Source organism: Rana temporaria, chromosome 4 (genome assembly GCF_905171775.1).
Source record: "Rana temporaria chromosome 4, aRanTem1.1, whole genome shotgun sequence".
In the NCBI taxonomy this organism is placed as follows: Eukaryota; Metazoa; Chordata; class Amphibia; order Anura; family Ranidae; genus Rana; species Rana temporaria.
In genome coordinates this window covers 420,315,281-420,342,779 of record NC_053492.1, presented here as the reverse complement: position 1 = coordinate 420,342,779, position 27,499 = coordinate 420,315,281, and the positions used below count along the sequence as shown (strand labels likewise).

General features: G+C 44.3%; 1 protein-coding gene across 7 annotated transcripts in view; it reads right to left on the bottom strand.

Moving 5' to 3' along the window:
- The window catches only part of CDC42BPA (CDC42 binding protein kinase alpha), a 363,756-nt gene that overhangs the window by 56,299 nt on the left and 279,958 nt on the right, over positions 1 to 27,499 (bottom strand). For 4 of the 7 annotated variants that reach the window (XM_040351326.1, XM_040351329.1, XM_040351331.1 and 1 more), the window contains exons 18-23: positions 21,138 to 21,243; positions 19,912 to 20,060; positions 11,655 to 11,746; positions 10,328 to 10,404; positions 4,434 to 4,517; positions 2,452 to 2,571 (exon numbers count right to left, since the gene is read on the bottom strand). In XM_040351326.1, coding sequence (XP_040207260.1) covers positions 2,452 to 2,571; positions 4,434 to 4,517; positions 10,328 to 10,404; positions 11,655 to 11,746; positions 19,912 to 20,060; positions 21,138 to 21,243 — 628 coding nt within the window. The remainder of the gene's footprint in view (positions 1 to 2,451; positions 2,572 to 4,433; positions 4,518 to 10,327; positions 10,405 to 11,654; positions 11,747 to 19,911; positions 20,061 to 21,137; positions 21,244 to 27,499) is intronic. The other 3 variants (XM_040351327.1, XM_040351330.1, XM_040351328.1) reach the window with 2 other exon arrangements.

Sequence of the window (27,499 nt, the reverse complement as noted above, 5' to 3'; positions counted from 1 at the left end):
TGAAAAGCTTTGTGGATCGCCCTAAGTGCTAATTTGCATACCAGAAGCGGCATTTCGACTCGAAATGCCCCCAGCGGCGGATGCGGTACTGCATCCTAAGATCCGGCAGTGTAAGTCCCTTACAGATGTCGGATCTTCTGCCTAACTTTGGAAAACTGCTTCTGTGGATCAGTTCCAAAGTTAGGACCAGGGATACGACGGAGTAACAGCAGTTACTCCGTCGTATCTCTTTTGAGGATTTGGCCCATAGGCCCAGATTCACAAAGCAGTTACGCCGACGTATAACAAGTTACGCCGACGTAAGTGCAAATGTGCACCGTCGTATCTGTGCGCCAGACCCACGAACAGATATGCGCCTAAAAACAGGCTACATCCCGCCGACGTAGCTTGCTTACGCCGGCGTATGGTGGGCACACATTTAGGCTGGGCGGATAGTGCCGCTCCCATTGAATAGCCGGGAAAATGAGGGGAAATGAGGGGATTCAGGAACCTGCGTGTGCCCGGCGCATGCTACGTGAGATGCGCGTAAGTTGTACGTCCGGTGTAAAGTTATTCCCCCATAAAGGAGGTGCAACCCAGCAGCAGACATGCTCAGGTCTGCACCAGGGAACACAAGACGGCGTATTGTGCGTTGGACTGGCTGGGTGTACGTTATGTTCACGGCGTACGCAGTGATCCGGCGTAGCTTAGGCAGTTGTGCCGGCGTGGTTGTGAGCAGGCGCAGGGAGGGGTGTGTGCGCATGCGCAGTTCGTGATACGTACCTATCTGGCGCTCGGCCCATCATTTGCATGGGGTCATGCCTCATTTGCATGGGTCACGCCCACTTCCACCTATGCCGGCATACACGCCTTCGAAACCCACGCCACACTGGCGCAGCGTTGGGAGCACTGGCTTGCTGAATGCAATGCTTGCCTCTCTGCGCTGCGTTGCCGTAGCGTACAGTGGTTATTCTACGGCGGCGTAATGTGCGCCTTGCTTTCTGTGAATCTGGGCCATAGTTGGCCATATACTGAGTATATGATGAACCAGCTAAAATATGCCCAGTGGGGGCCTTATTACTCTTTTGTGGCAGGTTGTTCAGCCGTTGAGGGAGCAATTTGGATACAAGCTGTTCATCACAAGAGTGAGCTCTTTGGATACAGGCTGTTGAGCACTAGAGGGTGCTCTTTGGGTAGAGGCTGTTGAGCACCAGAGGGTGCTGTTGGGATACAGGCTGTTGGCCACTAGAGGGAGCTCTTGAGAGAAAGGTGTTTTTTCAGCCTGATACAGTTCTTCAGGCTCCCTCTAGTGTTAGCTAAAAAAGCATCTTTAGAAGCAGAATAGGTTCCAAATCCAGGAGGCTGCAGGCCCCAATGTGGTGCACAGCATACTAAGTTAGCTTAAGGCCCCTTTCACACATGCAGACCACTCATCAGTTCAGCCGCGTTTAAGAAAAAATCAAACAGTTTTTCATCAGTTGTTCATCAATCTTTACATCAGATTTTTTACATCCACCACCAGTGCAAAAACGGATGCAAAAATTTTCCCTCTACATCCATTTTTCATTAATTCATTTTTTTTTTTTTTTACGGAACAAAAAAAGGGCTTTGATCCATTTAAAAAAAAACAGATGCTGCCGAATACGGATGTAAACTGATGTAAATGGATGATCATCTGTTTTTCCATAGAGATGTACCGATGTTTATTTTTCATCCATCAACAACAGATGGACAAATGGTTTGCATGTCAAAGAGTCACAATTTTGGACAGCCTGCAGGAAAATTGTAAAATGAAAATGCAGCTATCTTTTACCAAATGTAAATGTTCTACTGTATTTCATATATGTCACTCTGAAAAACCAACTACAAAAACAGAAATCACTGTATTTTAAGTTTGCACTACAATATCATATTTTACAAGCAAGCGGGGTTACTGTCTAAACCAGGGGTTTCAAACTGAATTTCATTGTGGGCCGCATCAGCATTATGATTGCCTTCAAAAGGTCTGGTTGTATCTGTAAGATTAGATGTCCTGCACATGCCCCCAAAGGTCTGGTTGTATCTGTAAGATTAGATGTCCTGCACATGCCCCCCCCCCCTTACATTAGATGTCAAGAACCACCCCACCATCAGAAGTTGAGTCCCCCACTTTTCCTTACATCACAGTGCACCCCCTTTCCTTATGCTGCTGCTGGGAAGAAGCTGGATGCATTGCTTCAAATCAGAAAGTAAAGGTCTGGAGTAGGACCACAGGAGGGCTGGAGCTCTCCTGCAGCTGCAAGAGAGGTGCAAGGGCCACATAAAATGGCCTGGAGGGCCGCATTCGGCCCGCAGACCTTGTGTTTGACATCTGTGCTCTAAACAAAACGCAGGAGCTGTAGATCAGTGTTACGGCACAGAGGGGTCCTAGTCGGCATTCCTAAAAGTCTCCTGTGCAAAAAGAATATTATGGGTTAGTTTAGGTGGACTTACCTCACCAGGCTCAATGTCACTCATAGTTGAAGGCGACCTGGAGCGCGATATGACCTGAGATTTCGCATCTTCGTCACGTGACGGCGTATTGGATAGGGTAAAGTTGTCCACTGAATCCATCTGAAAACAGAAAGCAGCCTTCAGAATCTGAGACTGTGTTCGCTCCATCTGTAATTTTAAAAGGGATGAGCGCAACACAAGTATAAAGAGGTGTCCCAACTCCTGCAAATTATAGAATGGCCGAGTCATGAAGGTGAGGAACCCGGCACCCTTTGCACCATCGAATGTATGTAAAGAGCAAACCTAAAAGCGAACCAACATAAAATAAAGCAGTTTAAGCAAAGCTTTGTGACAAAAATGAAGCTTAGTTCACAAACCCACACTAAATCTAGACTAGTATGCTATATGTGAGAAAGAGGGGAGGACCCCAGCAAAGGTGCGAGTTACTATGAAAACAGAAAATGTTGATTATTAGTAAGCAGGCGGCCATTTCCTTGTAATTATTAGACTGTAAATGTGTTCTATAAATACCCTATCTACATACACCACATGGCCAAACCTAGCGGACACACCACTCCAAATGATGCCATTCAGATATTTACAGGGAAAGTTAAGAATACTGTTAATACTGCAGCAGACAATTGTGCACTTACACCGGTGTGATAACAGTTTGGGAAAGGCCTTTTCCTGTTCCATAAAGTCAACTCTACAAAGACATGGTTTGATGAGTTTGGTGGGGGGGGGGGGGGGGGAACTTAAATGGCCTGCACAGAGCCCTGACTTCAACCCTACTGAACACATTTGGGAATAATTGGAATGCCGATTGCAAGCCAGGTCATCTTCTTCATCAGTATCTGACCTCAAAAACAATCTATGGGCTCTATGGGCTCTATGGGCACAATTCCAAACCTAGGCACTCCAAAATCTTCTGTAAAGTCTTCCCAGAAAAGTTGATATCTGATTAAAGTGATGAAAACTGCCCTAAAATTGTCATGTGTGTGTGGTCAGAATAACAATGTTGTTCTGGGAAGCAGATTGACAGCTGAGCTAGGCACACCTAAGGCTGGCTATACATTTAGACAATTTCTTTCCTGCACCTGCAGGAAATTTGCTTGATTCCCTCATTAACACAGAAAGTGTTGATGCAGGAATCCCTCCTGCCGATCCATTGTCTTCTTGCAGCGCGGGGGAACTCCCCGTCGGGAGAAGACTGTGATTATTGCTAGTGGCATGTAAAACCAAGTTGATCGATCAACTTGGTACATTCAGCCTGTCCACACAAGGTTCAAATCTCGGCCGGTAACCGGTCACGATTTGAACCGTGTATGGTCTCCCTAAGACTTCCTTAAGCTGCAGTCTTTACCCTAGTTACAGGCTGTATGGAGCCACCCAGGACCAAGGCAAGTATAAAAGTCTGGCACAGCCAAGACTCCCATCCCAGACTAGCAGCCAACAGTGCCTCCAGAAGCAGAGCTCCTTCCATGCTGACTATATACACTAATGTATTTACCTATTCTAAAAACGCAGTAAATGCGCTTTAAACCCAGCTTCCATTCACCTCTGTAGCCAAAAGCATTATGGAAAAAAAAATAATCTTCAAATTCCACAAAGGAACTGAAAGCTTAGCTCTTTTTGTATGATCTTCTATTGCAACAGAATATTGGCAGCCTGTCAGCCCTTAAAAAAAAAAGAAGAAAAGAAGACAAACTGACTTTAGGCCCCTTTTACAAAATGGTCTGACGAGATCTGCGTGTCAGTTCTTCAGGCAGATCTGAACAGATGCTCCTTGTTAGTCAATAGACAGGCAGATGAAAATTCAAGGACATTCGATTTCCTCAGAGTCCTTCTAGGTCCTTTAAAAAAAAAAAAAAAGGCCATCCCTTTGGATTGGGTTATGCAAAACAGAAAGCGGAGCAGGAATGCAGCCAGCCAGCATGCAGAAAAAGCCTGACATGACCCTTGTAAAACAAAGACATTTATACCACAGGCAGAAAAGGGGGAGCACACAAAGCAAGACAGCCTCTTACACGTCTGCCTCTACTGGCCGGGTTGCAGGACGGAGATCGCTTCAAGAGAGAGGAGACAGGTTACACACACGCACCGCTCACACGCATACGACACACATACGAACGCTGTAGCCGCATCACGCTACCACTACACAGAGAATATACAGCAAGGAAGCATGTGCTTTATACAGGTCAGATTACAACGAGGAGACCTCTGGAATTTTCTAAAAGAAACCTAAACTAAAAATAATACAAAGGCTGCTGTTGCTGAGCTCCTGAAAATGCTAGTCTCCTGGCTCTCTCCAGCTTGAAGGAAGTATTAAACCCAAACGGAAACATTTATTTTAATGCAGCTTACCAATTATTAGATATGATCGCTATAATTTGTTAGCTGGAGCGCGGCTTCAACTTGTGAATGTATCTAAATATGCTAGTCCATCTAACACTCCCCCCCCCCAATGCTTGCAGTATAAAGGTACCCCTGTACTCCATCATCCAGAGTGGAGGCACTCTAATACAGGAGATGTAGTAATGGCCAGATCACTAGGTGATAATGGAGGGAAAAAAGCCTAGACAAAAAGAAAGCTAATGCACCCACCACATCTAATGCCGCGTACACACGGTCGTTTTATGTGATGAAAAAAAATTACGTTTTTAAAAACGTCACTTTAATTGACCGTGTGTGGGGGAAAACGTCGTTTTATGTCTTCTAAAAAACGACCAAAAAAAATTGAAGCATGCTTCAATTTTATGTGTCGTTTTTCAAAACGTCAACTTTTACTTCACAGAAATTGACCGTGTGTAGCAAAAACGTCGTTTAAAACGACGTTTTTTTCATCCACGCATGCCCAGAAGCTACTTATGAAGCGAGCTTCAATGGAAAAACGTGGTGGAACGTAACCTCGCTTTGCTAGAACATTGTGAGAAAAACGATGGTGTGTAGGCAACTTCGTCTTTGAAAATTGAAGTTTCAAAAACGTCGTTTTTTACTTCACAGAAAATGTCGTTTTTTTTCATCACATAAAGTGATGGTGTGTACGCGGCATAAGAATTGGTAAGCTGCAATAGATTACATTTTTGGTTTTGGGTTTAATACTGCTTTAATAATTGCTATGTCTCTGATCTGAAACAAGCATAGAGATCAAGAGATTGGTTTAAAGCGATTGTAAAGGTCTGTTATTTAAAAAATAAAAAAAATAACGAACATGTTATACTTACGTGCGCTGTGCAAGGGTTTTGCACAGAGCAGCCCGATCTTCCTTTTCTGGGGTCCCACAGTGGCGCTCCTAGCTCCTCCTCCTCCTCTTCATTGTGTGCCCCACAGAAAGCCAATTTCCATTGGGGGCACCCATGCAGGCAGGCTCACGAGTCCTGCTGCATCCATTGACACACACAGCAGGACATGGCCTTCCCCCAGCTCTCGTGTCACTGGATTTGATTGACAGAAGCGGGTGCCAATGGCTCCTGCTGCTATCAATCTATCCAATGAGGACCCGAGATGTGGGGCTCGTGCTCGTCACTGGAACGATCGGGTTCAGGTAAGAAAATGGGGGGGGGGGGGGGTAGCTGCAGCACAGAAAGTTTTTCCCCATATGCATAAAATGCATTAAGGTGAAAAACACTGAGACTTTACAACTCCTTTAAGTCATAACCCTCATCAGAAAATTTGTATAATACATTTGTAAAGATTTAGTAAGGCCACTAGATAAGCCAAGTACCTAGCATTTTAAAAAAAGAGAGGCCAGCAAAGGACGCTTCTATACTTCTTTTGTAAAGGTTGCTTTAAATGGGGAAAAAAAAAATATTATATATACACATATTTATATTGTGTAAATCCAGGAAAATAGTTTGTATATATAATTGTATATAAACCCTGATAATTTCTTCTGCTTGCCTCCTTTCAGTCTGAAAACTTTAGGCTATGAGAAGAGTTTTGTTCTATCTGATCAAAAAAATGTAAAAAAAAAAAAAAAAAAAAAACCTGCTGATCCATAGGCAGACCAGAAAGTGAGAGAAAATGTCCCCAAAGTTAGGTAAATTCTCCCTTTTACAGTTGTCACCTTAACATGTGTCCCAATTAAAAGTCTTCCCCCTTTATTGCTGTTCTGACTCAAAATGTTCCTATCACTTCCCACTGACATTAAGGACAAATCGGAGAAAATAAATCTCCCCAGTGGGGGACAGAAATAAAAATAAAATTACAGGAAAAGGCATAAAAGTGTACTCCACTAAAATGTCTAAAAGATCTTATTTCTAATCATCAAGGGAAAACCAACATGTTTCGAGCTGCCCAGGTTCCCCTTTTCAGGGCTATGAAAATATATTATTAGTGCCTTGTCTAACAATAATCTAAAAACATAGAAATATATATTTATAAAATTACTGTAAAGTATACATTTTGTTTTATATATTGTTCTGTTTAAAATTACACTAAAAGTTATTTACAAATATAATAAAATGTCTGTTTTTGTTCTTAAATTGTGCACTTTTAATTGCGACAGTTAATAAAAAAATATATATATTAATTAATAAATAGAAATGAAAAAAAAAAAAAAAACAGGAAAGGAGGAGTTCATCAGGGCCAACCAGGGTAAACTAAGGGTTAATAAATGGTTAAATAGGCAATTTTTTTTTAAAGCAGGTTGCGTTTAAAATAACATCACCTGCAGTATAGAAGCTGCTTTTGCTCTACAGATGAATGAAACAGAGTAGATACAAAAGTAACAATGTTACTTTGTATTTCTCCATTTCGTCTAAGCAGTGTTGATAGTCCTTTATTTTGACAGCAACTCTGAACTTCATTTTCAAGGCAGAGAATTGCCAGCAATTGGGGGGCCGAAGAACTAGAAGTACTACACACAATCTGTGTCCTCAACTAGTTAAAAAATACAAAAATTATGCACAAAGGAGAATACAAACAATTTTTAAGAACAGATTACTTTTGTCATAGATTTATCTTTTTCTTATTCTTCCCTGTTTTTATTTGAGCATTTCTTTAAAGACAGATTATAGTTTTAAATCATTGGGTTTGACAGATCACAGATTATATGTATTTTATATATCCATAGCCCTGAATAAGGGGAACATTTGCAACCTTCGAAACGCATTGCCCTTTTGCATAATTATTACAAATAAAATCGTATACTGCCCTTTTTACAAGAAGTGTGGTGCTTATATGCTTTATTCTGTATTTGTCTCTCCATAATGACCATCCACGTTGGGGAAAATAGAGCTGCCTGTCTACTTAATTTAAAAACTCATGGCTTTAATATAAGCTATACAGTGCTCCTTACCACATGAAAAATGCAATAAAAATCTGACAGGGGTTTTAACCCCATATAATCACCACTATATCCAAAACTCAAGAAAAAAAATAAGAGGTTGTGGCTTTAGGGATCTAAAGTTAAAAACACAAAACACGCATACATGCTCTTAAAAAATGGGAACTTCAGAATAAGAACTCTGAGTTCAATAAGGTCTTTTAGCGAGCTGTGGTGCTGCCATAAGTGGAAATCTTCATATCGGCTGAGCCTTTGCTGTAGCAGAAGTCTTTAGGAAAAACACAGTCAGATATACAGTACAATTCAATGCAGCTTACAGAGTAGAGTGCTGGATACAACATATAACATGGATTTACACTGTCATGATGCAGCAGATGGTCCAATCATAGGTGTGCGCAGCCTATTGCATTAGGGTGTGCACCCCAAAACTCAAACACACATGCGGGTTTGAGTGTGTGTGTGTGTGTGTGTGTGTGTGTATGTATATGTATGTATATATATATATATATATATATATATATATATATATATATATATATATATATATATATATATACACATACACACACACACACAAACAATCTTTTAAATAATTGTAAACAAACATTTATGAAATGTATTAAAACTTTTTTAACAGTTTCAATACATTTTGAATCTTATGGCAGAGCCAGTCAGAGGGAGAAAGTGGGGGGTGAGAGAGAGGAAAGGGGGGTGAGAGGGACGGGTAAGAGGGAGAGAGGAGGGGTTGAGAGGGGGGAAAGAGAGAGAAAGTGGGGTGAGAGAGAGGGTGGCGAGGGAGAGAGAGAGAGAGAGAGATGGAGGGGGGTGAAACAGAGGGGTTAAGAGAGAGAAGGGGTGAGAGAGAGAGAAAAGGGGAGTGAGAGAGAGGTAGGGGGGAGAGAGGGTCTGAACTGGGGGGGGGGGGGGGGAAGAGGGAGAGAGGAGGGGTTGAGAGGGGGAAAGAGAGAAGTGGGTGAAGGAGGGGGTGAAACAGAGGGGGGAGAGAGGGAGGGGGGTTGAAACAGAGGGGGGGGGGGAGAAAAAGAGGGGCTTAGAGAGAGACAGGGTGGGAGAGAGGAGGGTGAGAAAGAGAGAGGGATGAGAGAGAGGAGGGTGAGAAAGAGAGAGGGATGAGAGGGAGGGGGGTTAGAGAGAGAGAGGGGGCAAGAGAGAGAGAGAGAGAGAGTGAGAGGGTGAGAGAGAGGGAGGATGTAGTGTGTGACAAGGCACAGTGGGTCCCCCTTGCCCCATGTTCCCCCCCTACACTTCTGAACACTGAATGGCACTGGCGCCTGGGATTAGGCGCACGCCTATGGGTCCAATACAACAAATACCAAAAGCACATGTAGAGGAATGAGATGAACAATATATAAGCAAGGATAACAGATATTCTACTATCACAAAGCCTCATACCTGACTCAAGGCAGACACGTTTTACCCAAAGGAGGACAGGTAAATAAAATGTACTGCCCCCTGCAGGATGATGAAAGTCTTCCCTAGATATGATCAATAATCTCAACTCTGAATTCTCTCTGGGTTTTGGGTCTATTATGCAAGCATCAGTGACTCACTGTCCTTAGTTTTCATTATATAACAATTGGATGATCAGTTATGTAACAGTCATCCTTATCTGATCTCTTGGTTGTGCCATCTGGCATAACAGGACAGAGTCACATCCTGACATCATCAGCCACCAAATCACTAATGCAGTATTTATTTTTTATTTTAATGTATCCATTATACTCTGTCAGTTACATACAACAGTAGCAGAATTCCTAAACCATCATCATGATTCACAGGAGTTTTCTATGGGGTGAGGACAATAAAAGCCCAAAGTGTGAGTTACCGAGGGATCCTATGCTGGTTCTCTTTAGTTATTGAGATCCCGCTCCTTCTACAAACAATACTGCGGGCAATAAAGAACGGAACACATGTTTGCTTACTGCCAGACACACCATTCTAAGAGAATGGCCCCTGAAACAATGTAAGCTGTTAGAAAGGAGCTGCTTTATTGAGAAAATGTATGGATACGTTTTGACGAGAGAGGGGACTCTGTGCTCAGTTTAAAACATAAGCCCCAATATCTGCACAATGTATGTGCACACACACAGAAAAATGTTTGTTTGGTGATAATATCTAAACCCATATGGCCCGGTTCTACAAAGATGATCAGAAATCAAACTCAAGGACCTGTACCCCTTCAAAGTCTGCAAATGTACCTTCCTTGCTCTTTATATTTCCAAGCCTGCTACAACTATATCCCACCTGTCACCCTTTCCGGTGTACCTGCGGTACAAGAATCACCTACCAGGAACTTGATCTATACCTGGAGTCTTGGTATTTTACAGGTACCAGACCATACATCGCTTTCTACCCCATGTACAGGAAATCAGCAGAAGAATATTTTTAACAAAGAAAAGGGAACATATATATATATATATATATATATATATATATATATATATATATATATATATATATATATATATATATATATATATATATATATATATATATATATATATATATATATGTTTATTTATATTTAAAAAAATATATCTACATATTCCAGCTATAGAGTACACTTACCTCAAAGTGATCCAGCACAGAGGTAGGTGCATTCAGAAATGCCAAGAATGAATTCTGGGATTCCTGATGTTTGACACCTAGACAAAAAAACACACACAATACCCCCTTTAAATTTTTATAAAACCTCCTGAGGAGGCCTCTGGATACTGCAAGATAATATTCAGAACATGGCATTATCAACTCCTAGGACCAGGTAAATTATTATTAAGATTAACTGGGGTAGTAATTAAACTCTCTTCCTAAGACATGGCTTTGTATGCAATGCCAGGCAGAGAGCGTTAGCTTATCATAGCCAAGCAGTTAATTTGGACGATATCATCAAATCTTGTGCAAAGGAAGTTAAAAAGGAACGCTAAAATATATATTTTTTAAAACACCCTTGAATTAAGTTACAGTGCATATAAAGACATTGCCCCAGATTCTCGTAGATTGGGCGTATCTCTGCGGCGGCGTAACGTATGTCATTTATGTCCAGCCCCATTCACGGACGACTTACGCAAACAACGTAACTTTTCAAAGACGCCATACTTAACATTGGTTGAGCCTCATATAGCAGGGGCAACTTTAAGCCGGGACAAGCCTAACGTAAACGTCGTAACTTTACTGCGTCGGCCGCGTGTACGTTCGGGAATTTGCGTATCTAGCTAATTTGCATACTCAACGGGGAAAACGACGGAGGCGACACCTAGCGGACAAAAAAAAAATTGCATTTAAGATCCGACGGTGTAAGAGCCTTACGCCTGTCGGATCTAATGGTTATCTATGCGTAACTAATTCTAAGAATCAGTCGCATAGATACAACGGCCAAGATTAGGACTTACGACGGCGTACATGGCGTTGCGCCGTCGTAAGCCCTTTGAGAATCTGGGCCATTGTTTAAAGCAGAACTCCAGCCAAAAGAAAAAAGATAAAATGAAGTGACCATTAACCAGAGATGTCATTCAAACAGTTTTCTCTGAGACCAGGTCATCCTGGACCAGCCCCAGCCTGTGACTAGACAGTGAAACAAGAAGCAGCAAACTGATGGGCTTATCTCTGTCACTCTGCTTTCACCTATTTCACCTATGAGCATGCTTCTTTTGTCAACACACGAGCCGATTGGGCCCATTGTGCTAATTCTTTCTCACACAGTCTAGGTTCTACTGTCAAAGGACTACAAGAGGCTGGTCAAATGTAGGTACCTATGCTCCACTTGCATAAAAAAAAAATACATTTAATTATGTATTTTAATTTAATGATCAATAATTTGTGCAATATTATGTTCATTAATTTATGTACTTATGTGTATATCTGTCTGGACTCTGTGCCCTCTACTGTCTACTGTTACCTTTCTCCGATCGGAACTCTTCAGTCTCCCATTTTAGCTTCTCAATCTCTGCCAGCATCTCCTGATTCCTCTTCTCTGACTCCTGCAGTTTACTGTCAGGTCAATAACAAAAGGTGAACGAGGTTTAGATAAAGTCCAACAACTATCACTTTAAAATCGAGAAAGCAAATAAAAAAAAACAACCTGCCTTAATTACTCCAACAACTTCTAAAGTGAAGTAACTTGTTACAATGTTTATGTATAATGATTTTCTACCCCTGTAACCCAGAAAGCTTCACCTTGTTGATCACTACAGTTACCTGCGATAGTACAATAAAATAATGACTAGTGCAATAAAAGCCACATTTTTCTCACTGCCATGTTTACAAACCTTTCCAGGATATAACAACTGCAATTACAATTATACATCAGACAGGAGGCTCATATCTTATGCATTATCTTTCTTTAATAATGCCCATAGCAGAAATACAGTAAACATTTATTTTAACTTAAAAAAAAATCAAAGAACTACCCTTCCCAGCAGTCCCTGGGCCAGTGTAGCCCCTCCCAGACCGTAGCCTATATAAGGGACTGTCTGAGGTAACCTATTCCTCTTTCTTTCTGCTCATAGCCAGAACTCAGATAAGTACATTACTCTATGTTTATAATTTGTATGTAGGCTTGCTTGTTATTTGGTTATCAGCAGCCTTTTTAATTTGTGTAGATCCTAATGTCACATCGTCTTTCCACAGGGTGCTGGGGATCCCCCCCCCCTCCCACCCCAGCTTTTATTACAGCTACGGAGGTTTTTCCCTCCTCCACTATTCCCTTCAACTTCCACCTGTATCTGTATATACCCTCTGATCCCCTCAGACCTTCATCTGTGTGTTGTTCTATCAACCTTCTGTCTTATGAAGCACAACTGATATTTCTAAAAATGATAAACGTTTAGTTTTTGCTGTATGCTTTTCCCACTTTGCTATCTGTGCCACCCGTTTTGTAGAGAACGCGGTTTCCTCTGATGTGTACATCTTACAGTCATTGGGCTTCTTTATTTGTTTATTTTACAATATACCGCTGCTTTGCTTCTTTTGTTCCCCCCGGTGCGCTCTGCACACTGCTCGTTTTCTGACTGGAGGTAGGACGGCGCCATTTTAACATCTCGGCGCCTTTTTTCCTACCTCCCTTCTTCTCCTTCTCCTCAGAGCGTCTCATCTCTGAGGGGGGCGTGGCGGTGAGGATCTCCCTGCACCAATCCCGCTATTGTCGCGAATCGACGGCGCCATTGCTGCGGACCTGTCCTGGGGACCCCATCCTCCGTGTGCTAGGCCGTCTCTCCCCATCGCCGCCACGCCAGGGTGCGGGCAGCTGTATGGTTGGAACTCTGTGTAGATCTCACTGATCTATGCGAATCACGTTAGGCCGTAGTCTCGCGAGACTACGGCCCCGAGCCTCACATCTAGCTCCCCTTGTGGTGGGGAATATCTCCCCTCATCTAACTTCTGTCACTCATACCTAGCTGGTGGGGAATTCCTCCCCTCCCCTGCTTCTGTCACTCCTTCACCTTCAGTCACATTAAACATCAGTTCTTGTTCTGGGAATTTATTCCCCTGTAGTCTATTCTACATATAATGAATATATTAATACATGTAAATAAATAATAAATTTAAATAATTATACGAATGAATAAATTATTGACTTATTAAATAAATATAAATAAATCAATGAACATAAATGTCTATAAATAAATAATTTATACAATCTATATGATTGAATAAATATATAAATATATATAATAAACAAATTTTAAAATATAAACTATTAAACTATACTTTATATATAATTGAATAAATAAATACATATATATATATATAAATAAATAAACAAATTATAACAATAATTGAATGAATTATAGAAATTACTATACAAGTTATAGTACATAACTTCCGTATCTTCCTGTGCTGCACGGCCGTGCTGTCCGCAGACAGCTGTCTCTTCTCCTGTGGCTGGCGACAGATCCTTTACTCCCTACTGGTGCCACTGAAGTGGTGGACGCAGCCCTGGAAGGCCCTACCTACCTCAGTGCTGCACTGGTTCCTGAGCTGGTCGGTAGGTCCGTCCAGACTACCAGGGCATCGGTTGTTCCAACCCACATGCACCCCTATGTCCGGATCTCCCGGCAAGGATATAACGCCCCTGAGTAGGGCATGGCGTCCCGTATGCGCCGTCACATTAATGTGGCCTCCGTCTCCCCGGCAGGGGAAGTAATTAACATGCCCCAGGCAGTACCCTCCCAGGACTGCCGACCCATTGACTCCCCGACAGGGGAAGTAAATAACATACCCCAGGCAGTACCCTCCCAGGACTGCCGACCCTCTGACTCCCCGGCAGGGGAAGTACATAACATGCCCCAGGCAGTACCTTCCCAGGACTGCCGACCCACGGACTCCCCGGCAGGGGAAGTAAATAACATGCCCCAGGCAGTACCCTCCCGGGCCTGCCGACCCACTGCCTTCCCAGACTCCAATCGACCCCCGAGCCTCGGGGAGATGCACATGCAGAGGCAGCGATCCGCTAGACGGACTGAGCCAGACTCCTCGTGGACTCTTCCAGAGTCGTCCGCGGAGTACGAGGCGGCTAACACCTTTGAGTCTGAGGATGAAAATGATGATGATAATGATGATGATTATGTGAGCAGTGGGCACATGGCGCTCCATGACGACGCCAACCCTAGGTCCCAGGGTAAAACCTTATTGGACTCTTGTGGAGTACCATTTTTCGATCAGGAGGTGATTGGCCACCCACACTCCGGTGACTGGGCACCTCTACCTGAGGTGATCCAATAGATCGAATGCTGGACCCGGAGATCGATCGGTACGCTAACCGGACAAGTTGAGGGTGGAATACTCACCCTTCCATTACCAAATACGGTGGTGCTCACTCCAGAGGTGGATCCCATAATCATTCAGTATTCCAGGAAGGGAATAGAGAGGGCCTTTGGGACCTCACAGTACTGGGTCTTAGATCTCTGGACCTATCACCTAACCCTACGCCTTAGTGAGCAGGCTACCGCCTCTGTAAGCCGGTTGACCTAGCACAATGGGATCACGCTAATTGCTGATATCTTTAAGACGGTAGGACAAATGGAGTTATATTACCAGGCGTATACCTGGTTCACCATCCCATTTGGTTTTTCAAACCTAAACACCGTCCTAATGGACAACAGGTTGCTAGACCTTGGACCAAACAGCCGATAGTAGAGATGGACCCGCTCTCTTTGAACTTCCTCTACAACATCTTCCCGATCAGGAAGAAGAAAGGCGGTTTTTCGTCCGCTGGGAGCTTGAGAAATCTCACCAACTTACTGCCCTGTGGAACAAGGGTGAGATTGAACATCTACTTGAACGACCTACTTCTAATGGCTGGTTCCCCTCGCCTAGCGAGCGAACACGCCTCCTGGATGGTCGGATCGCTTCGCGATCTGGGACTCCTCATAGATCACGAACACCTATTATCTCCCCATTTCAGGAGATAGAGTTTTTGGGGTTCTTGGTGGACACCAACCGAGCGATCCTTCGGCTACCCATACCCAATTAGCCGCCATCCGCAAAGACATCAGTATCATGCTGGGCAGCAGCAGGTGTCCTTACGCGGACTGACTTGCTTAGTCGGCCTGTTCCCGGTTTCAATCCAGGCCACTCTCCAGCCCCTCTTCACTGTCGAACCCTCCAGAGACTCTACATCTTCGCTAGGGGCTTCGCTATACAAACTAAGTGAAGCCATGGTGGACCTACGGTAGTGGTTACGTCATGCCGTCAAACGGAACGGCGAGACATTTACAACTCCTCACCGGATTTCGTCATAGGGTCGGATACCAGCCGCCTCGGCTGGGGTGCTCGGTGCAGTCCCTCGTCCTCCGGTAGGACGTGGTCCGCAGAGAACCCTCGGCTGCACATCAACACGTACACCCCTGACGGCCTTTTTTGCCATCGGAAGTCTGTTGCCACGCACGTCCATCTGCTGTGTGCTATTGCGTTCGGACAACGTACCCGCAGTCGGTACGTCGATCGCTTGGTGGGCCCCTGATCCAGAATCCTAGCGGATCTAGTAAGACTTCGGGCACTTCTGCCTGGAATGCAACATCGTCCCGATTGCGGGATATGCCACAGACTATCCCTATAGGGTGGCAGATTGGATTCTCGTTACCTGACCGATTCCAACGATTGGCGACCGCACCGGTCAGGGTCCCTGATCCTCGCTCACTTCGCGGATCCTTCTCTATGGACCTGTTCGTTCCCCGTATCAGCCACCAGTTTCCGCGCTCTTACAACCGGATCCGGAGGCGCACCATGTGGACGCCCTCCACCAAACGTGGTCACAGGGGACACATTACGCGTTCCCCTGTTCCCGGTGACCCTCAGGGTCCTCCTTCACTTAGCGAGCCGAAGGGCATCAGTCGTACGGTTCACTCCGTGGTGGCCGACGCAACCATGGTTTCCCCTCCTTCTGAGGATGACGGTGGAACTCCTCAGGTTGTTTCCTCATTCCCCCCACCTCCTCGCTGGTCCGAACGGGGATCTGCACCCTCTACTCACGAAGCACATCCTACCTCTCCTCACATGGTTAGTATCGGGGTTCCGGTCGCAGACTACGACCTTTCGGGAACAGCTAGGGATTCCCTGCCTTGGACTGGGCCCCGGGACTAGATCGGCATCTCGATCTACCTGGGGACTCTGGGTTACTTGGTGTGATCAACGACGGGTCGACCCCATTCAAGCGCCAGGGTCTGTAATAGCCAATTATCGGGCGGACTCTTTGGATCCGTTGGTGTGTCAATTTTGAAGGCGTTAAGTTTAAATCGCCCAATGTACCAGCACACTTGGGATTTTTCCAAGGTCATGATCATGTTCTCGGGCTGGGGGACGTTGACACTCTGTTTTGAGGTTACTGTCTTTCGAGCTTACTGTCTTCTTGTGTCTGATTTCCATCATCGTGGGTCAGACGTCAAGGCTTTGGACATATCCAGGCGTCATTCCTCGCCTCAGAGACTCAAGTCTTTTTCCGTCGTGCGTTGGACCAGACGGTACTTCGATCGGTTTTCTACCCGTTCTTCCCCGCACATCCACAACTGTATGTGGTCCGCTGTCTACAGACTTATATGTCCTTGACAGCCTCGCTGCGATCTTCGCAAGTCTTTCAACTCCTCGTTTCCTACGTTAATCCTCTCTTCCCGGTTTCCTCTGTGACTTACTATAGCGGCGGACTGTTGTCAGCGACCGCTTTTCCGCCAATCCCGCTTTGAACAGGAGGTACACATATCTATGTCAGTGTTGTGGATTATTTTGATTGTTTTTGGTCATATGCATTGTTATAGCTTTGAACTTGCATAAGATATGAGCCTCCTGTCTGATGTATAATTCGAGATTTTCCTAGCTTGTGACGGAAAATATTAATTATATGAAGACAGGAGGCGAGTATCTTCCCTCCCAACCCAACCCTGTCACGAGGTTGTCTCTCTCTCGTTCTAGACTGATGAACCACGCACCCTGCAAGTCGGAGGCTGGTACGCCCCGGGAGTTCGTTTTCACTATCCCCGTTGGGATTGCTGTCCGTTTCGATCCATGGGTTTAGTTCACCGCAGATGGAGGTTCCTACTGCGTTCCAGATCCGGAGTCGGGATGCCGTTGACTGAATCCGTTGGTCCATGTTCCTGAGGACAACAGACCGGTCGGCTCCGAATGGTTTGGGTTTCCTATAGTCCCCGTTGGGATGAAGCTGGTCCGGATGAAGTTGGTCCGTGTTGGCCTTGTCCTTTCGTTTCCTCCAGATTCGGATGTTGTGTTCCGGTCGGAAGGTTCCCGGCAGCCGCGGAGATGTCTAATTGGACTTTCGGTTCCTGTTTACACTAATTCGCATGAAGAAAGAGGAATAGGTTACCTCAGACAGTCCCTTATATAGGCTACGGTCTGGGAGGGGCTACACTGGCCCAGGGACTGCTGGGAAGGGTAGTTCTTTGATTTTTTTTTAAGTTAAAATAAATGTTTACTGTATTTCTGCTATGGGCATTATTAAAGAAAGATAATGCATAAGATACTCGCCTCCTGTCTTCATATAATTAATATTTTCCGTCACAAGCTAGGAAAATCTCGAATTATTCCACCTCATTTCACTTGTCGTAAACATTTTTCATCAAGAGACAGTGCTAGAAGTTGTGTTTATAAACTAACCACTAGATGGTGACAAAACACCATCTTGAAGTAGTTGTAAACCCTAACTGGATGATGGCGCTAAAGGTAAAGCACAGTGTGTCATAAACAATAGTCTGTGGTCATTTTAGCATTAGCTTTTGCTGCAGATCAGCACTGCCAATCTCCTGTAACCACCTCTGCAGCCAGTTACACCCTATTTTTCTGAGTGTGTCATTGACGACAATACTGAACCATGGAAATCTCCATCAGCAAAGCATACAACAGGATGACAATGCAGAACAATTGGGACACAGGGGTTTATTTACTAAAACTAGAGAGTGCGAAATCTGGTGCAGCTCTGCATAGAAACCAATTAGCTTCCTGGTTTTACTGCCAAGGTTTAATTGAAGAAGCTGAAGTAAGAAGCCGATTGGCTACCATGCACAGCTGCACCAAATTTTGAGTGCACTTGTGTTAGTAACTCTACCCCAGGGAGAGAGTGCGGTCATCCAAATATGAGAAAGTGTCTGAACAAAGAGCAGGATCACCTGTTTTTTTTTTTTATTTCATTTAAAGAACGCTGCAGATTTAATGCTGTAGTTCACTGCTTATATTTTGCCTGCTCTCAATCCTTAAATGAGAAGTAGCTTTGGCTATGCTTCTCCCAGGGAATGCAGGAGTGCAGTTTGTTCTGCACACTTGTGATCCTTTTTCAGCCGTCAGCGGGGTAAAGACCGCCATTGGCTGACGTCACTGAGCCAGCCTCGGGAAAGATCCTGACATCAGTCAGGATTCATCCAGAAGCCGGAACCAGCAGCTGTCTCAGCGAGCCTCTGAAAGACTGAGCCAGCTGCTCCTGGCCCCTCCACAGCCCAGTGAGTACTGGAGGGGCAGAGCAGAGAGCCGGAGACAGACAGTCACCAGTTCTCTGCAGGGTAAGGACCAAGAACTGAGCAATCAGTGGTGTTCGATCGCTCAGTTCACAGTCTTAGGGAATGCGGGGGACAGTTGCAGCTGGGATCGGTCCTGCAGCCATATAGGCGAGAATGAGAAGCCATACTTATGCTTTAACATCCCCCCACATTAACAAACAACATTTTTCAAAAAACTCTTTCCTTACTTAAACCGGAGTTTGACCCAAAAGTGGAACTTCTGCTTTAAGGTATCCTGACCCCCTAACATGCCACATTTGGCATGTAAATTTTTTTTTTTTTAGGGGGGGAGCGGGTACCTAGTTCTCAGTTTCGCTGCCTAGGCGACTCCTCCTCTTCTCCTCCCTGCAATCTTCTGGGACACGTCACATGTCCCAGCAGATTGCTCGGCGATTCAGGACATGCAGCGTAACTGGCGCATGGGCAGTGCGCAGCCAGCTCTGAAGCCGCAAGTTATCACAGATGGGTGCCCACACTTGCGGACAGGCGGGGGTGGGGGTGGGGTAGAACAGAGGCTTCGGGCAGCCGCTTCGCTGGACTCGGGATAGGCGAGTGTGTGTTTATTAAAAGTCGGCAGCCACACTTTTTGTAGCTGCTGACTTAATAAACATGGGTCCAGCTGGAACTTTACCATGCTAAAGAAATTTGCATACTTTATTTCAGTTCCACCACAGAGTCTCTGTGCTTCTCCATGCAATGCAGGCAAATCATGGCTGGTGGATGGGGCTGGCAGGACGCTGTGCATGGCTTCCTGAAAACATGACAACACCCTGCCTCAGTGCTCCTCTCAAGAGCCCTTAGACCTGATGCAAGCAATGGGCTGGGGGGGGGGGGGGGTTACATCAAAACGCCTTGATGGGTAGATGTCAGGCTGGAGGAGTGGGAATTCCTTAGGAGGCTGTATTTGCATGGAGACCACCCTGTGTAATACCCACATATGATGCTAAGCCTCCATAATTAAAAGAACTGAAATTCAATATGAATGAAAGGGAAGGGCCAGGGCCTTGTAAAGGTTTAAATTGTCAGATGGAGTTTTACTTTTTATAATTAGTAAATGCCAGAGAGTGACAATGCAGGATCTGATAATAGAAAACAGTGGCTTATGGTCATTTACATACTTTGTGGAGGTCAACGCCTTATGACAGGTCATACACGTACCATTCTGTAGCAATTATGGCTGCCTTGGCCTTGTTGAGCTCCTCCTGGATGGTTTGCTTGGCCCGAATTTCGGCATCCAGAGCAGATTGCAGCTCCAACCTGGCTGACATGTCAAGCTTGGCAAAACGTCGCATCTTCCAAGGCATGTCCTATCACATTGGGAGCAAAGAACACAGCATGACATTTCACAGTCATCTCATACATATATACACCAGGCAGAAGGTCTTTCTTGAAGTGGATGTGTCATAAAAATAACAATTCACGCCATATGAATCAGTAGAGATTAAAACATTATTTAGAGGGAAAAATGTACCCTTTTCTTGATAGGATGATAGATTTATGATAGAGATATTTTTCCTTTCATCCCACCTCACCATAACCTGTTTATACCTTCCCATTGCTCCTTAAATCCTGTATGTCATAGCTTCCATACACTGCACTGATGGTGGTCAACAAGTTTGAAAGAGCTGCATGTAGATTAGAATGAATGGCTCTATCTGTGCAATAAACCAGCTTTTCTGGGTGCAGATACCTAGTGTTTAAAAAGACTACTGCAACCAATAAGGCATTGTCCATTAATGGCCCTTTGGAGTTTACTCCTTTTAGGAATAATTCTAACTATCCTGAACTAGTTAAACTACCGGGATTTTCCTCCTGGAGGCAACAAGGGATCTGGTTCTTTAATCAATTATACTTTGATAATACCCTCAAGGCACGCGATTACCTTTGTGTGGAATTCTAGACCTCCGCAGTTAGTGATGGATAGATTACTACGATTCTAAACCCAGCTAATGTTATAGGGGTTCTTCCCTGAGCTTGGGACTTTCCTCATGTTTTATATAAATGTAGATAAAACATAATTCTGTGCAAACGTCTATAAACAAGCTTGGGTGGTTTTGTTTGTTCTTTTTACTTTTGTTTTGTGTTTTTTGTGACATTTTTTTTATACGAGCTATGTAATATGTAACTGCTTGTTATTTATCTACTCATATGCATATACATTATGCACACTGTCTTGGTTTTGCATGCCTTCTCATTGTTACTTACTATCTTTGTCAATAAAAACGTTTTGATAAAAAAAAAAAAAAAAGACGACGACGACTAGCTTAATGACAATGCATACTGATACCGCTAGCTTTCAATATTGCTGGACCGTTCAGCTCGTATGTGCACAGTGAATGGTGACTGTATGAAGAGAAACGCCCCAAAAGCAGAAAATTCCGTACCGTGGCTCGAGCTCCCAGGCTGGAATTTCTCAGAGTCTCCAGCTCTTCCGTCATTTTAGAAGCCAAGGCCTGAAGGTATCCCCGCGCATCCTTCTCATCACTCACCCTGAAAGGAGAACAGGAAGATCTTCACATTGGTCCAAATAATGGGGTCAGAAAAACAAACATTGGTCAACTTTTAAAGTGCACCCGTTTCCTATATCTAATGGAGGAAGCCATTGTAAGATCCAAATTCACACGTGAGGAATTCTAGAGTTTCTGAAAATGTAAAAAAGTGCTTCTTTGCAGTATGGCTGAGCCCCACTGGTCTAGACTATGGCAAAAATTATTTTACTTATCGGATCCTCTGCTCTCCCAGCAGACGGTGCTCCCCCATGCTCTTACAGTGGACTGTTCCTTGGCATAATCACATTTAGTGCAAGGCTTTGTACCTGCATAGGTCTTGATGGCTTTAGAGGGCAGCCAACCACCAAAGTGTGGGGAAGAAGAGGCTGTGGGGCTTAGTATAGCGGCATGGAGGAGCTTGCAGAAGTTGGGGAATAGGTAAGTAAAACAGCTTTTCTGAGTCACCTAGAAATAAACAGGCAGGATTTCTACTTTTCTGGAGTTCAGCTACTCTGGAAATATGCTGGAATTTTTGAGAGTTTTTTTTAGCAAATAAAACAACCAAACTTAATACATCTTGTTATTAGATTGTTTACATTTGGCACTTCAACATTTCAAACAAAGCAGAGCCACAGGAGTCCTTCACAAGCAACAGGAAGACCACCATTTCTTACAAAACGGAAGCCAACAATGCAAACAACTTATTTAGAATAGATCCTTGGGCCTGGGAAAAAAAAAAAAGACAGTACCTCCCCTTCACCACAAGATGTCCCCAGTCATCAGACATTCCATTTTAATCAATAAGACTGAGAAAAGACTACTGGAGGTCATGGCCCCACCCCCTGATTTAAACTGACCATGTGGTAACAAAACAGGAAACTGAATGTCCAAACTAACAGTAGATCCTGAGATATAGGCAGCTGAAATTATATAATTTCCTGTAATTCAGACTTGGCCTTGTTACCCCCACAACTACTCTACTGGTCAGTCCAGCTGCCAGCTATGTTAAAAAAACAAAAGGGAGTCCGAGTAGGTGGGGCCAAGTTTGACTTTTAAAGAAAAAGTCAAGATTAACACTTAACTTCATCTGTCAATGAGTCTGGATCGCATGGTCATTTTGACGTGCGAATGTCACTAAAGGCGAATTTTTTGCTTACCGGTATATATTTTTCCATAAACTTCCTAAACTGAATTGACCAAATATGAAATGGCAATGTTAACATAAACCAAGTGGACTTTCCGACTAGCCAATAAGTAACTCAGCAATTTATTTTACTTGTGGTCTTGTGGCCTCTGTTACAAAGGAATGTTTTATTTTGTGTGACATCACTATGAGGTACAGTATTTAGCATAAGAACTAAATGCAGAACACCCTTGTGATTCCTGTGTATCAGATGATGCACACAGCTGTAACCCATAAGCCATTGCCCCAGGGAAATTCTTTCTAAGTTACTGTCAATTTCCTGCAGCTAAAGGGTTAAGCCTGCAATCCCCAGCTTGGCTCCCGTCCACAAGGTCAGGCTCTCTGATTTCTCAATGTCCACAGCCTGGACCAAGGGGCTCAGGGAACTTTCCAAAAATGTGCCCAAATAAGGACAATGATGCTAGGCTGTGTGCAGGGGCCGTGTTCCCATAAAAAGACAACTTTTACTGCTCCGATGGCAGCAGAAGAGAAGAGCTTGGCTGCTCGCTGACAACCATGTGCGTGGCCTGGAATAATGTAAACATCTGCCTCCTTGTAACATTTCTAAAGGCTTCAGTTCATATTAATGCATTTAGGGGATCACTAAGAGACTAAAAGGAAGCAAACACAAAGGGGGCAATTTACTAAAGGCAAATAGGCTATGCACTTTTGAAAGTGCAGTTTCTCAAGAGCTTAGTAAATGAGGAAGAGCTCTGCTGACTTTCATCATCCAATTATGTGCAGGCAAAACATGTTTTTTTATTGTCCTTGCATGTGATTGGGCGTTCCTTGTAAAGTAGGGTGACCAGACATCCCCAGTTTCAGGGGACGGTCCCCTGATTGAGGACACTGTCCCCGGACCAAGTCTGTCCCTGGTTTTGTCCCCAAATTGGATTTAATAGGGGGCAGGGGCAATTTCAAAGACAGTCAGTGCAGAATTAAAATAAAAAAATTAGAATTGCACACCCCCGCTCCGCTGTGGCTACTAGCATAGGGGGAGTTGTATTTTTCCCATAATCTGTGCCCCTTATGTGCTGGACCGAGCGGAGGAAATATTTCTTCAGTTTCGGGCGCATGCTCATTCAGCTTCGTTTGCATGTTCTTCTGTTTTGGCTCAAATCCTGGCCAGCCTCCTGCTTATCTCCTTGCCTTCCCTGGCGGAGTGATCTTCCTCCGCTCCCCATCCAGTAGTAGCCGGGGCCCGAAGAGTAAGACTTGAGAGGCTGTGAGGCGGGCGGCAACGGGCAGAGATTCCCTGATTGTTGCCATTACTAGTAATGAAAAAATATGTCACTGGATTTCATTTAAAAAATCTGGTCACCTTATTGTAAAGTGAAGCTTTATCTTCTTTACTAAGTTTTGGAGCAACTGCACTTGCAAAGGTACACAGTCCATTTGCCTTTAGCAAATCAATCGCATGGTACACGACAGTGCAAAGGTGCCCACCAATGTAGGGGAATGTACAACCAATCTAGTCGTAATGATGCTGCATTGCAGTCCATGTGGCAACAACTAAACAGGGTGACAGTGCTACGGTGATTAAACTGCTGGGGAATTCGTGTTGTCACCAGGGCCATCTTTAATATGGATTGGACCCTGGGCAAACATTTTCTTGGGCCCCTCCGCCCATGAAATTTAGCTCTCCACCCCAACATCTCAAAAAACAAACACACACATAGAATAAAAAAAAAAAGGAAGTTGACAGGCTGCAGAGACAAAACTGCCCCCCCTGAATATTGCGCCCGGGGAAGCTGTACCGGCTGCCCCCCCCCCCCCCCCCCCACGCTACGCCACTGCATACAGCATTTTAAAATTTCAGTGGCCTTGAAATCCACCCTGCTTTTCCACCATGCGACTTACCTGCAGTTCCTGCACTGGCAAGCTTGCTGCGTTTTTAGGTATGTGGGCCATGCATTTAAAAACACAGTGTGTTTGCATGACACAGTTAACGCAAATGTACTGTGTTTTTAAATGCATGGCCCACATACCTAAAAATGCAGCAAGCTTGCCAGTAAAGGAACTGCAGGTAAGTCGCATGGTGCAAAAGCAGGATGGATTTCAAGGCCACTGAAATTTTAAAATGCTGCATGCACCTTTTTTTCTGTGGGAAACGCAGGCATAGCAGCCCATTCAAATGAATAGGATGCTGTGCCTTTGAAAATGTGGCCCCCAACCTGCATACATGTGAATCAGGCCTAAAGTAGGCCCATGATCCCATCAAGCAGTGTCTGGTTTGGTGGTGGCCCAGGCCATGCAAATAAATCCTTCTGGACACAGCCACAGCCTGGACTGGTCAGGATTTACTAACTAACTGTCTGGATTAACTACCTATATGGGGAGCAGGAGCCTAGGGAGGAGAAAGACCTACCTTGTCCGGTCCTGGCCAGCTCAGCTCGCTCTGATCAGTGGCTGCCTGAGCTGCCTCACTCACAGGAGCACTCTGCTTCGGCTCCACTGCGCAGTCCGACTCCTACCTCCCCGAGGCCTCCCGCCGTGTAGCGCACACACCATTCACGGCAAGGGGCGGGGTCAGAGCCTCAGTTGAGCTCAAGGCCCCGCCCACTCCTCTTTCCTTGCTAGAGAAAATATTCAGCAGCAGAGACTGCACAGTGCGCCGATGCCAGGCCCGGACAGGTGCCGGCTTCTGTGTGCAGAAAGTGCAATCAGGCGACGGGCGGACCGCGGCTTAAGGGGCAGCTCTGCTTAAATTGGGCCCCTAAAGATTGACAGGGCCCTGGGCAGCTGCCCCTTTTTGCCCTGTGGTAAAGACGGCTTTGGTTATCACCCTGTTTAAGAAAGCCACACTCAATGGCAGGATCTCCATGTATTTACACAATGATAAAAATAAAGGATTTGTAAAGCAGGTGGATGAGTTTGAAAAATATGCTTTAGTAATTTTTCTTATTACATTTTAATTGTTTTTTGCTTACTGTATAGTTCTACTTGAAGGAATGGGCAATACTTTACCCATTTAGTGCCTCTTTAAAGAAAAATTTGACAAGTCAGTAGTAAAGTGTTTATGTACAACAAATGGGTTCATATGAAGTGAATGTAGAAGCAGCATTGTAAGGGGTTAACGCGGTAAAAGTCAACGTTCAGTAAAGGTTTTCCAGATAGCTGACATTAAGACGCAGGCTTCCTGTATGACGTATTCAAATAAAGGTCAAAATCATAATTTAGATGAGCACTGTAGGTTGAAAGCCCCATCTATAAACCTCTTGTCAAGAGCCATGCATGGATAAAAACATACACTGGTCAGAGCTAACTGGTAAATACATTACAGTACAATTATTACTGAAGAATGGAAGAATTATCTTTTCTCGTGAGACTCTCTCAATGTAGATATCTGGTCCTGTAAGATACATCTCCAGTTCACACAGATTCCGTGAGAGGCCTGTACCCGCAGTTCAAGTCTTTATTTTATATGGATTTAGACAATGCTGGTATTTAAGAGATTGGACAACCATTAGGGAAAAAATCCTTTACTGAAGGAATGAAGGAAAGACAAAACTACATTTATCCTATTTCTTTATCCTAAAGTAGTACTAATGCCTCTTTTTTAAAACAATACATCAGGATTGATTAGCTTACATCATACCTTGTTCCAAAAAGTAATTATGCACTCACATCTTCCTCTTCCTGTGCAGTGTTTCCCTGAACTTGGGGAGTGTGCACGAGCAACATCAGTTCTAATCAGTGTACTACATTCATTGAAGCTACATGTCCCACCATAGGTGTGCACACAGGGTGTGCCATGTGTGCCCAGGCACACCCTAATCGCCCTGTGCAGCACAGATTCCCCCTACTGCCCTGGTTCCCACCTCCTTCACCCCGCAGCGCTTCCGGCTTCCCTACTCTCCTCTCCCTCCAGCTGTTGCTGCGGGATCTTTTAGTATGAGTGGGGGAAGGGGCCGGTGAATATGTAACTTACCAACCCCTTCCCTTTCATCATGAGTAATCGGTACTATGTGTTTGATCTTTGGGGTGCACACCCTAATGCCATAGGCTGCGCACACCTATGTGTCCCACCATTCAAAGTGTACCCAATCTTTGAAATGTAATGCCAATGTGAGGAAGGCGTCTGTGGCCACACGCCCTGCAACCCACGCAAGGCAGGTACATGTAAGGGTGGTTACTGCGTAGTCCTCTGATGGGGTTACTTGGAGTCATAGAGGATGAAGTTATGAGTAATAGTATGAGAACATTGCTTTACTCTTTTATTATGTTAGAAAATTGATTGTCCTTAACTGGATAAAAAGAGAATATATCTCACGCTGTCAGCCTGGAAGGACCTGGTCAATGCTAATATAACAATGTATAAAATGACTTATGAATCCAGGGGCTGTCCTAAGAAATTTAATTCTGGAGAAACTGCAGTCCGACATTTAAGAGATTCCTTACTGGCATGACGAAAGGGAAATAATATATTGAGTGAGAGATGGCTGCAAAAGCGGGGTATTAGATGGAGAACAGCGCACAGCACATGAGATACGGGGGTGGTTGCCCTCATCAGGTTATTGTAGTATAGGATTAACGTGCCTTCACTTAGGCCAGGCACATGGTTGGATTGTTGTTTTAAGTAAAAAAATAAAATAAAAAAAAAGAAGCTGAATGTATGTTGAAAAATGCCATAGGGATGAAAACTTTTTATACTTCAGTGTGTACGTGATATTGTTTATTCTCGGATTATGCTTGGTTTATTGTACTCGTTGACATGTATGTACATTTGGCAAATAAAAACCTTTTTTTTTTTTTTTTAAAAGGTGGCTACTGCGGGTCTCCATAGAACCTTGCAAGGGGAAGAAGCCGGTCTGAAAACAGAAAGCAGGGCCAGAACCCAGAATAAAGTGGAGGAAATGAAAACTTATATAAAGAACAAGTAGCATAAATTGTAGGCCCTAGTAACTGCAGTATAAATTGCAAAAAAAAAAAAAAAGGCTTTAATATGACTTTAATGCAGTGGTTCTCAACCTGGGGGTCAAATGATGATTTGCCAGGGGTCACCAAATCCTGGGCTGTTCCTGAAGCCCGCACTGTTCTCCCAGGAAGGGAGATGATAAGAGGGGGAGGAACA